Source organism: Patella vulgata, chromosome 8, assembly GCF_932274485.2.
Source record: "Patella vulgata chromosome 8, xgPatVulg1.2, whole genome shotgun sequence".
Classification (NCBI taxonomy): domain Eukaryota; kingdom Metazoa; phylum Mollusca; class Gastropoda; family Patellidae; genus Patella; species Patella vulgata.
Window position 1 is genome coordinate 54,417,370 of NC_065886.2, and position 12,489 is coordinate 54,429,858.

At 35.6% G+C, this 12,489-nt stretch overlaps 1 protein-coding gene across 3 annotated transcripts; it reads left to right on the top strand.

The window, feature by feature from the left end:
* Positions 1–380: 380 nt before the first annotated feature.
* Positions 381–10,127, top strand: LOC126829952 (RING finger protein nhl-1). 3 transcript variants are annotated; one of them, XM_050560154.2, is made up of 3 exons: positions 1,382–1,618; positions 7,696–7,945; positions 8,301–10,127. In XM_050560154.2, the coding sequence occupies exon 3, from the start codon at positions 8,302–8,304 to the stop codon at positions 10,000–10,002; it is 1,701 nt and encodes a 566-aa protein (XP_050416111.1). In that variant the 5' UTR covers positions 1,382–1,618; positions 7,696–7,945; position 8,301; the 3' UTR covers positions 10,003–10,127. The 3 variants fall into 3 exon arrangements, with proteins under 3 accessions (XP_050416109.1, XP_050416111.1, XP_050416110.1); XM_050560152.2 differs by lacking the exons at positions 1,382–1,618; positions 7,696–7,945 and adding an exon at positions 381–539; XM_050560153.2 differs by lacking the exon at positions 7,696–7,945.
* Positions 10,128–12,489: the final 2,362 nt, after the last annotated feature.

The window sequence follows — 12,489 nt, forward strand, 5'->3', positions numbered from 1 at the left end:
GCCCTGTACCATGGATCCACAATGTGAGGTGTTTATTGTGTCTGGATGACTGAGACTTGTGAATCAGTCATTCTTGCTTGACCTATATAATTGTGTTCCAATGTATTCACATTTTATCTCTGCTGTGTTAAGCTGCCATAATCGACAATAGAGGATACGCAATATAAATTTATTAACTAGATAGCAAAATAATCAACTCCCCGGTCAACTTTGAAATTATCTGTCTAATTATACGCGTGGAATTCCTTTTTTGTTTATAATGGATAGCGATATACGCACATATTCGTAATAGTCGTACATAGTAATGTTACCATTTTGTCGGGAGTATCATACCATAAATTTGTATAATAGCAAACATTCTCTTTCACTGCCCAGTAAATCCGGTTAGTCGTTGTTTAGGGCGGTGTGATATGATACGAGATCTATTGTATTGTCAGTTCGTTCGACCCCTTGTGGATTCAATACAATTAAAGCTGATTATCAAAAAATGTTGACTTTGCTGGTGGCTTGATAAGTAGTCTGTATTTTAATAACAAGCGGTGAGTAGTGTTTTATTCGTAAACACGATGATACCTACGGGGAAAAGGCTAATACTAGCATAGGAAAACAAGTTTTGTTAAGATAAGGCAAATTGTAAGCAAAAAAAATGAGTTAATTCGAGATTGAGGTGCTTTGTTGAACATAAAACCCGTTGACGCTTTTCTAGTTGACTTTAATATTCTTTCAATAAATCCTATTAAAACAGTCTGTTAAACACTATCTATATTTATCTTTTAAAGGATGATAAAGTCCTTAATTCTGCAGTAAAATTATAGTCTAAAGCTATAAAACTCGTGCTATCTTCTAATACCAATAAAAAAAACAACATATTTTTAGCTCACCTGTCGACTGATATATTTATTTTATCTTTTATAGTACCAATAAACGTCCATTGAGAACAGCATACAAAACAAATATAATGCATGGGTATCAATATGCCTATATGCATAATAAAAAATAAAATAAAACCATGTACGAACAATCCAAACCATTAAACAAAATTCGAAGTCATAAAAAAACGGTATTATAGGCAAAATAGTGTACGTAATCTGCCTCCAAGCCGTATATTGTGGTTATAACGAGAATACAATATGAATATTTACATGAAAATATGATATAAACAAACACATAGGAATACAAGACGTTCAAGCAGAACAGGACTAGAGTAATACAATATAATGAAATTTTGATAGAGAAACGTATAATACTTCTGCAAGATTTGGGCCCTTGGGGTTCATATTGCATATATGACCTGTGTCAAATTGTACTGTGATTGCGCAAGCTCAAAATATATTTCAAAATACTGCTATTTTGTTTATTTATGTTAGGAAATAGAGCATGAACAACGATGTAAAGGAAAATTCCTTCGGGAGTGAACAAAACACTTATTGCATGGGCATGTAAAAGCCATTTCATTTGATTAGATTTTCCATCTACATGTATGTATATATATATAGAATTCCTAGAAAGCGATGTCGTTATCAAATTCATCATGCGTATTGCCTAATAAAAGCTAAGAGACAGGCCATAGATGGTTTAATAGAGCTAAATAATAATTGTATAGTCGTACCTCCAACTGGTAAGTAGATAAAACTACTATATACATGTACACATAAACTGTAGAGCTACCTACGATATGTCAATAGTCAACGTGAACGATTTACTCATTTAATGATTTAAATTTTTGTATCAAGATGAATTCTATTTTAGCAATGTGTTCAAACTACAAGTTTTCGTATACAATAATTTGTTTAGAATAGAATACACATCTATATTACGTTTCGTTTTTAATACTTTCGATGCGGATGTAAAATCCGAGGGTTTGAACTTTTTTCTGAACAAATTTGATATATGTGAAAATAGGTCGATTTCATATATCAATATATACTCATTATAAAATAAAATAAAACCAAGTACGAACAATCTAAACCATTAGACAAAATTCGAAGTCCTAAAAAAACGGTATAGGCAAAATAGTGTAATAAGGCAAACAAATAGTGTAATCAGCATATGGACTGTTCACCGGGTACAAAATTCACGACAAACAGTGGTAAAAGGTGCCCGGAAGAGTAACAGAAGAATGTGAAAAATATTATTTCTTGTATATCAATATCTCCCGAATAGAAATAAATGGTTAAATTTGATTGACAGACACTACCTTTATTTCACTGTATTTTCCAAATATCATTGGTGTTACAAAATTATTTCTCCGAAGATTAAAAGATCAATTGTTGCTATACTATATACCGGAAAACACCGGAAAACAACCGGAAAACACCATGTTATACTGAATACCGGAAAAGACCGGTATTTAGTATTTTCCCGGTGTTTTCCGGTATTCAGTATAACATAGTGTTTTCCGGTGTTTTCCGGTTGTTTTCCGGTGTCTTCCCGTATATAGTATTAGGGGTGTCACAATCGGAACAAAATTTGGGGTCGGGTTGTTTCTGAGGCAAAATTTGTCACTGAAGACGATTATGAGATTATTTTACTTCTGTGACGTCATTTTCGGTTGGGGTTTTTCTGATTTCCAAAATGGCCGCCAGAATTTGACGAAAAATTAATTTCCAGATAGTATGGGTGATTATCACGCAAGGTATGGCTTGTAATATATCATATATAAGGTTTTTTAGTAATTGAACTGAAAAAATAATCTCTAAAACTAGTTCCCCCAAATCCAAGATGGCGGAAATTCAAAATGGCGGCCAAAATTTACCTAAAATGGCTGATTTGTCAGATAAAAGTCATTTCACTCTTTGATATGATTTATAATATGTAATTTAAAGGATTTTCAGTGTCACTAAACTTAAAATTAATCTAAATATAACGGGGTTCCAAAATCCAAGATGGCGGAAATTCAAAATGGCGGCCATAATTTCCCTAAAATGGTCGATTTTTCGGATAATCGTCATTTTTAAGTTTGATATAGCTACCATCTTATGGAGACATAATGTGTGGTGCATTTACAGTCTTATAAAGCTCTATTCTTACATAAAGAATTCTTGATTCGCACGGAAGTGTTTTAGCCGTGATCATTGTAAGTCATGCTTATGCCAAGATCTGGGTAAGTGTTAATTTAACTAGATATCAGAAAAGTACCACGTTTTCATAAATGTACTCTTTAGATAAATTGTACAATATTTATCAGTTCACTAGTTACGTGTTGACCTTTAACATCACACTTAGATCCTGTACGCTTTGTGTCTTACAGTCAATACATGTCATGAAGAACTCTTTAGACATAATTTCGTTTATAATACTTTACTCGTTTCTATTGAGTTGTTTAGCAGAAGTTAACCCATGACAACAATATGTTGAGACGACTACGTAACAGAATAGGACGATTCAATGTTATTAAAATGACACAATGACAATTTTAATTTTATTACCAACCCTTTCACAATATTTGAATGAAATATCTCACACAGGGTGTTAATCTGTTTTCAGTTTCTATTCCAATTCAATAAAACATTTAAAACATTTAATACATGTCTTGGCTTGATTCATTATTTACAATTTAATACGTTAATCGTGTATTTTAAATAATACAGTTCAAGAGATCAAAACATTTCCGAATTTATACATTCAACATTACATGTAGACCTAAATGTATTTTTCAAATACGTGTATAAACATTTATATGAAATATATTATAAACAGATATGCTATGACCAGCGTTGCCATTATCTTTATTATTCGACTGGAAAACTCCTGTCATTCACTCTGTCGTTCGACTGATCCATCATTCACGTTGTCATTTCCGAGTCTGAAATTTGGGGTATAGGGGTAGCTCATACCGGGGAGTAACATAGGCCAGGTGGCGTTAGTCTACCACTTCCGGTTTCGGAGTTATGACCCCCGAGCGAAGCCGGGCATTCTTCTAGTATATAAATAAATATATAAATAAATCATCATCATCGTCATCATCATCGTTATCATCACTATTTAACACCAATCATCGTCGCCTGACAATTACCTTATCTATTCAAAGCGCTTGTTTAGTTTTAAATACTTGTGAACTTTACTAAAACTCACTTTGTTGAACGGGTTACTTTCGTTGGTATCGCCATATAGGAACGCTTTTGTATTTATGGATTTAAATGGGAGGGTATTTAATGTTGAGATACGCTGAGACGAATAATTTGGGCAGTGCAGAAAATAATGGTCGCTGTCTTCTTGAGTATGACCACAACTGCATGTCGGGTTATGTGAAATATGCATTAAAAATCTATGGAAGTTTAGAGCACTTTTACAATTACGAAGTCTGGAATGTATAATCTGAAATTTACGTTCTCCATAGTAACATCTTACTGACATCAATATATACAAAAATATAAAATGGCTGATTTGTCACATAAAAGTCATTTCACTCTTTGATATGATTTATAATATGTAATTTAAAGGATTTTCAGTGTCACTAAACTTAAAATTAATCTAAATATAACGGGGTTCCAAAATCCAAGATGGCGGAAATTCAAAATGGCGGCCAGAATTTCCCTAAAATGGTCGATTTTTCGGATAATCGTCATTTTTAAGTTTGATATGGCGAGTGATATGCGATTTAAAGGGTTTTCTGTGTCACTCAACAACCTCAAAAGAAGAGTTTCCAAAATCCAAAATGGCGACCAGAATTTCCTAAAATGAACGATTTTTCAGATAATCCACGAACTTGAAAATAACCTCAAAAATGAATTTTGAAAATGAATATTACCTCAAAAATGAATTTTGAAAATGAATATTACATCAAAAATGAATTTTGAAGATGGTAGATGATTGCTTAAAAATACAACAGGACAATCGTGAATTTTCCTATGGGATTGGCTTGTAATAGCAAAGAGTAGTAGTTATTTTGATGGTAACTGGAACTGTTATACTGGATCTCACATAAACAAGATTTAATATTATTCCAGCAAAACAGTGAGGTATATATATCCAGTTGTTAAGAATTTATCTATTGTTTATTCAGAAATGGTTCGAAATAGTGGTTCAGTGAGTAAGACTCGCTAAGAACGAGATCTGGGGTTCGATCAATATGTTTGCTGAAAAAGAACCTTAGGATTTTCCAGTGTGGTTTCTCCTTGTCAGGATGCAGCACCGGGGGCTTCTCGAGAAACCAGGTTTATATGTACACGTTGACGTGCGCATACAAGAACCCTAGACAGTTGGAATTCGAAATAAGAGTACACCATAGTACCACTGTCTGGGCCAATTTTCCTCATAGCACACTGCTTGACGAATATCAATATTTATTAACTTTTGTTCAGAAGACTTATGTCCGGAAACCGTTTGTGGTATCATCTAGACAGATGAATTCATATTTGTCAGTCATGTATTTCATAAAGTGAAAAGTGTAAAATGAATCATCGAAGTCTCTGTGTCCGCAACTTGTGTGGTATGGTATCCACAGATCATATTCGTCTGTAATGTAATGCACACCAAGTTCTAAGTTAAAAATAATCATCACGAAAATAATTGGAAATGCATTTACGACTAGGTATCCCAAAAGTCATCCCCCACGATTTCCTCTTGTGTGGTATGGTATCCACAGATCATATTCGTCTGTAATGTAATGCACACCAAGTTCTAAGTTAAAAATAATCATCACGAAAATAATTTGAAATGCATTTACGACTAGGTATCCCAAAAGTCATCCCCCACGATTTCCTCTTTTCTTATGTGTTGTTCTTACATGTAGAACTTGTTGTGAAATACGTAACTGACGAAACTGACCTGTGGATACAACATCTAGACTATACCACAAAAGTTACTGGACACGGAGTCTTCGATGCAAAAACGGACCACATTACCATTTCTGAACGAATAGGAGAACTTAAATTCTTAACGACTGGATATACCACAAATGATTCTCACTCCGGTAAAATGGTGCAAAGACAAAGGAGATGAAATTAAAAATGCGTCAGTTGGCCCCGTTGTATTGTTATGGGGGTTTTATGCATAAAAACAATTAAGCTACATATATTGTGTCTTAAGGTTAAATTCTTTGAAATTCTAATTAGCTGACTGGTAAGTTCTGCACATGGTTTATTTATTGACAGGTAGATTCCTGGGTCAGGTCAAATTAAGTTGCCCTTAAAAAAGTATTACAATTTGCTATTATAAACCAATCCAAGAGAAAGATTGATGATTGTCCCTTTTTTTTCTGAAACAATCATCTTCAATTATCAAATTCAGAGAGAAAGAGAGAGAAATGGGGTTTAACGTCCACTCGGCACAAACTAGGTCATTTCGGGACTAACATATGGTTTAATTTTATTTACATAATTGGCTTGTGCGTAGGGGTCTTTAGCAGTGGGAGGAAACCAGAGGACCCGGAGAAAACCCACGAGGTTGGACAGGCGACCCTACTCCTTGCCACGTACAACCGGGGATTCAAAATCACGCCAGTCGACTCAATGACAGACTTTATGATACAGCACGCGCATGCTAACCATTCAGCCATCCAACCCCCCTATCAAATTCAGTGACTCTGAAAACTTAATAGAGGACATATTACAAGCCATATCAAAACAGAAAATTGACGATTATCTTAAAAATTTATCAATTTAGAGAAAATCTGGCCGCCATTTTTTTAATTTCCGCCATCTTGGATTTTGGAAACTCTATTTTAGATTGATTTTAAGTTCAATGACATTGAAAACCCTTTAAATTACGTGTTACAAACCATATCAAAGAGTGAAATGACTTTTATCTGACAAATCGGCCATTTTAGATAAATTTTGGTTGACATTTTGAATTTCCGCCATCTTGGATTTTGAAAACTCTTTTTTTCTTTAGATTAAGGTAGATTCCTGGGTCAGATCAAATTCAGTTGCCCTAAAAAAACTATTACAATTTGCTATTATAAACCAATCCAATAGAAAGATTGGTGATTGTCCCTTTTTTTTCTGAAACAATCATCTACAATTATCAAATTCAGTGACTCTGAAAACTTAATAGAGGACATTTTACAAGCCATATCAAACAGAAAATTGACGATTATCTTAAAAATTGACCAATTTAGAGAAAATCTGGCCGCCATTTCCGCCATCTTGGATTTTGGAAACTTTATTTTAGATTGATTTTAAGTTCAATGACATTCAAAACCCTTTAAATTACGTATTACAAACCATATCAAAGAGTGAAATGACTTTTATCTGACAAATCGGCCATTTTAGATAAATTTTGGTCGACATTTTGAATTTCCGCCATCTTGGATTTTGAAAACTCTTTTTTTCTTTAGATTAATTTTAAGTTCAGTGACAGTGAAAACCCTTTAGATTACATATTACAAACCAAATCAAACTGTGAAATGACTTTAATCTGACAAATCGGCCATTTTAGGTAAATTTTAGCCGCCATTTTGAATTTCCGCCATCTTGGATTTGGGGAAACTAGTTTTAGAGATTATTTTTCAGTTCAATTACAACAAAAACACCTTAGATATGATATATTACAAGCCATACCTTGCATGAAAATCACCCATCCTATCTGGAAATTCATTTTACGTCAACTTTTGGCGGCCATTTTGGAAATCAGACAAACCCCAACCGAAAATGACGTCATAGATAAAAAAAATTCTAAAAATCGTGTTCAGCTAGCAATTTCGCCTCTGGAAATTGCTGGCCTGAAATGATTTGTAAAAAAAATGTCTTATAGTTTTGCAGGTCAATTGGAATTAGAGTATATATATATGAGTCTAGCAATACAATTCAAGTAACGAAGTATGATTTGCATTTTCGGAAAATATCAATCCACAATGATATGTACCACTCCTATGCATCTCCCGGCTTCGATAAAATCGGATTAAAAACAGGCCAGATCAACCTATCAAATTGGTTCACGGCAAATACAGATGGCGATCGTCTTGTTGATAGATAAATATTATTATTGTTAACTAAAATGTTAAGTACGTGTTTAAATATATAGATGAATTATGGAGCCATTCCCCGCCCCCCCCCCCCCTCTCTCCCATCTTATATACCATGTAAATGCCCCGTACATTAGAATTGAGAATTCAGTTCAGTATATGTTTAAACCAGTTTTCGGATAATTTATAAATAATCTTATCATTTAAATTAAAGTAGCTAAGTCTCGAACTCAATATCATGCAAAATCTTCGACAGTGAAAACCCGAATTATTTGTCAGTTTAAATCAACATTGATATTGTGATGTTATCGGAAAAAGATGAACTTCTGATATCCAATATTTTCTTTGTTTTGTTATATTATTATTTTATTTACCTCTATATATATCTTTTCAGAATGATGAATTCGCCAAAAGACTTCGAAGAAGATTTTTTATCCTGTTTAATATGCTTCGGGAAATTTAACCACCCCAAAACTCTGCCATGTCTTCACACATTTTGTCTTGAGTGCTTAAGATCATACATAAAAACAACCACACATTACCAGAATGGAACGTCATTCAAGTGTCCAACGTGTAGAGATTTAGCGGCTGTGCCACATCCCCAAAGTCCAGATTGGGCAAGTCAATTTAAAACCAATTTTTACGTTAACAATTTAATGGAGGCAGCTGCAGCGACTAAGACAGCTCCACAAAACACGTTGGTTAGTTCCGCCGACTCCACGCTTCTGTCCAATAAAATAGCCATAAAAAAGAAATCCGAAATTGCAGCACATCAATCGCAAATAAAGCCTTATCTGTTGTCTTTGGATCTGGTGTGCATAGAACTCGGAAAGGAACTGACGAGTATGAAAAGTGAAAAGGAAAGAATCAAAAATGTAATATTGGCACAATCTAAACAACTTCTACTAATGGTCCAAAAGGAAACAACCAAATGTTTGGGGCGATTAGAATCGATATCATTTGAAATTGATGGAACTCTGCAAAGTCGGATTGATTCAACCCAAAGACTACGTTCATCTGTTGAAAGTACATGTAGTGACATGGACACTCTAATTAACGGATCCGACACAAAAATAGTTGAAGACGGGGAACGAATTTTGGGTGAAAAACAGAGACTTATGAGTATATTGCCAACTTCATTGGAGATTCCAGTTTTTAAAATCAAATATAATCCTGGTGCTATTAACATTGGCGATGTTATAGGAACTCCTGATTATAAAACGGAGAATCGAGTACTGCCGCTTGATGATGCCAGAGGAGTGCCCAAACCATCGCCCTATTTCAATCCCAACAATAAGTTGACGTATTTTTCTAAATTGGAAACAAAAGTAAAAGGCGACAAACACAACCCATCCATCCGGGATATTGCCCTATTACAAATACAAAGTGGTACGATGGTGGTTACAGATTCAGGCAATAATTGTATTAAATCGTTTTACAACAATAAGGGGGCCAAAAAGGACAACAGTCGACTTTCTACAGGACTTCCTCCACATGCTGTCACGGTAATCAACGCACAAAACAAGATCGCAGTTACCATACCAAAAGCTAAAGAAATCTATGTTGTAAATGTTACTCCGAATCTCGCACTAGAAAAACAGATAAGGACACACAAGAAATATTGGGGTATAACCAGCATAGATGGGGGCAATTTTGCTGTTAGCACTTGTCCTGGTAGTGAAGCTGGGGTGATTGATATCATTAACCTGACAGGCGAGGTCTTGCAAAACATCCATACAGCTGGTCTCTTTCCTAACCCTCTTTATCTTACATCGTTATCCACAGGGGACATCATCGTGTCAGATTGTACAGTTCAAAAAGTTGCTGGACTGCGCCAAAACGGCGATGTTATATTTGGAAAAGATAAGCGTTTTATTCGGCCCATGGGAGTGGCGTGTGACTCTTTTGGAGGAATTCTGATCGTTGATGCAAATCAAAACGTAATTGTTATGAACGGACAAGGTGTGGTTCAAAACAAGTATGCCCTCCAGTGTAAAGACACCAAAAAAGAAGTCATTCGCAGCTTGGCTGTGCATGAAAATATAGTGTATCTCGTGTCAGAAGACTCGCTCGCATTTACCTTTCTGCTACAGTAAACTCGACGAGTTTATCACTTAGGGTCAAATTTCTAACAGTAATAATAGCAATTTGGTGTTCCTAGACCGATAACACCTTTGTTAAAAACATTCCAATACTAATAAAACTGTCAATTGGTGGTGATTCTACGTTTACATGTTAATTAACTTTTGTTTAAGTGGCGATGGTGAAAATTGTCCTAATAGATGTTAGCCCCTGAATACCCCCCCCCCTTCCTTCCTTGAATCCGGTCCTGACCAGAGGAGAGAGAGAGAGAGAGAGAGAGAGAGAGAGCGAGAGAGAGAGAGAGAAATGGTGTTTAACGTCCACTCGACACAAACTAGGTCATTTCGGGACTAACATACGGTTCAATTTTATTTCAATAATTTGCTTGCGCGTAGGGGTCTTTAGCAGTGGGACCTGACCAGAGGCAAGGTACCGGGTGGTTAATGCAAGGCGTTCTCCAGTCGATATTGCCGGTCAGATGTTCCTTAGAGAGAGAGAGAAATGGGGTTTAACGTCCACTCGACACAAACTAGGTCATTTCGGGACTAACATATGGTTTAATTTTATTTACATAATTCGCTTGCGCGTAGGGGTCTTTAGCAGAGGGAGGAAACCGGAGGCCCCGGAGAAAACCCACGACGTTGGACAGGCGACCCTGCTCCTTGCCACGTACAACCGGGGATTCGAAACCACGCCAGTCGACTCAATGACAGACTTTATGATACAGCGCGCGCACGCTAACCATTCAGCCATCCAACCCCCCTAAATGTGGCAATGTCCATCCTAGGAAAATATTTGTAAGGTGTCGGGCCCTCATCTCTCCATTCCTCGAGGAGGGAATGGGGTTTAACGTCCCTCCTATCTGCATCTACTGGGCTAATACAGTTTGTCAAGAGAGTATGTTATCAAGGACAGCAGCGCTACGGACTATTCTTTTTTCAAATTCCGGCTGTAAGGGGCTCTTTTAGGTCCACGGGACCTCGGTCCGTCCTGCACCACTGAAAAAGGGTAACCAACCAGGCAGTAAAATCCAGACGAACCTCCCGGTTAGCGAGTCTTACCCACTAAGCTTCCCTTATTTATTTTTAACACCACACATTCCCCTTTCTCCATAATTCACACAAACTCTTCGCATACTCAACTTACGCTGTATGTCTTTAATCATATAGATTTTCGATTTACGCCCCCCCCCCCCCAAAAAAAGCAAAGTGCAAGAAATTTTCGAGAACATGTTCCTGAAGCAATGGCCGAGAGTTTACAACCTTGATATGATGTACGGAAAAAAAGCCCGCGGCCTTCCTTGTTTGTTCCTGAAGCCCCCCCCCCCCTCCAACAACTCTTGCTACAACCTGTTCACAAGGCTGGTGGGGTTCAGCGAAACCAAGGTCTCGTCGAGCGTATCGAAGACAGCATTTTTGGTGACAATTTCAAGCGATTATGTAGAGAGAAAAAACACATTCATTGCATTAAAATATTTGATACATTCTTTGTTGCCATTTCATATGTTCACACAATATTTACGACAAAGTGATGTAAGAAATGAAAAACAGCCAAATTCGAAGCGGGGCTAACTTAATAATTGTATTTTAGGTCTTTGAAGCTTGATAATTACAAATATACTGTTTATGTTTTTATATAATAAATGATATTATATTTAATATATCTCATGAAATTTTATGTAATTGGCACCCATTTGTGTGTAAAAAAAATTGCAAAAGCAGTATCTAAACGGCCAATGAAATTCCATTGAAACATGAAATAGGCACAATTTATGTTTATATAATGACATGCCAAGCGGGGCGATGCGAACAACTTTATTAAAAATGATACTTACATTTTCATCTGGAGTCTTATTTAAAGTGCCAATTTTGTGTTAAAAGCCCTTAAAACTAACTCAACATACGTGATACGTTTTCAATCAACATAAACCCGTCAGTCTTCACCTGGAAACGAGTAGTATTATACGGATAAAAAAAAAATATTGGCACTTCAGTCAGTTATATAGAGGTAAAACTCGTGTTTTCCTTTTTGCGTTCGTCATTTCCGATTGTTGCAGCATTGATTACGCCTCTATCATAGCAATGTTCTCTGTGATAAAATAATATTTGGAACATGTTTAACCAGTTCTATCACATATGTGATAATGACTGGCGCCAATATTGTCCTTTAAAGGTCTATAATACTAGACATGCCATATACAAAGTATTTACTCATTTGGTTTTGGGTTTATGATAATTTGTAAAAAGATAAATCAATAATCTCAAATGTGTTTATTGAAAAATGTGATGGGCCTATTCGAAATTTATAAATTTATTAATATTTCTTAATGTTAATAATGAAGGCTTACGTTAAAGCGAGAATTTCAAATTTTCTAAGAAAGTCAAAACATAATTATTTCTATGTCTTTTGCTCAATAGGTTATTATACGATCATGGGCATTATATCCCACCCTTAAGAATCTATGACACAGGAAATAACAACACAATTACCTCCCCTGTTTT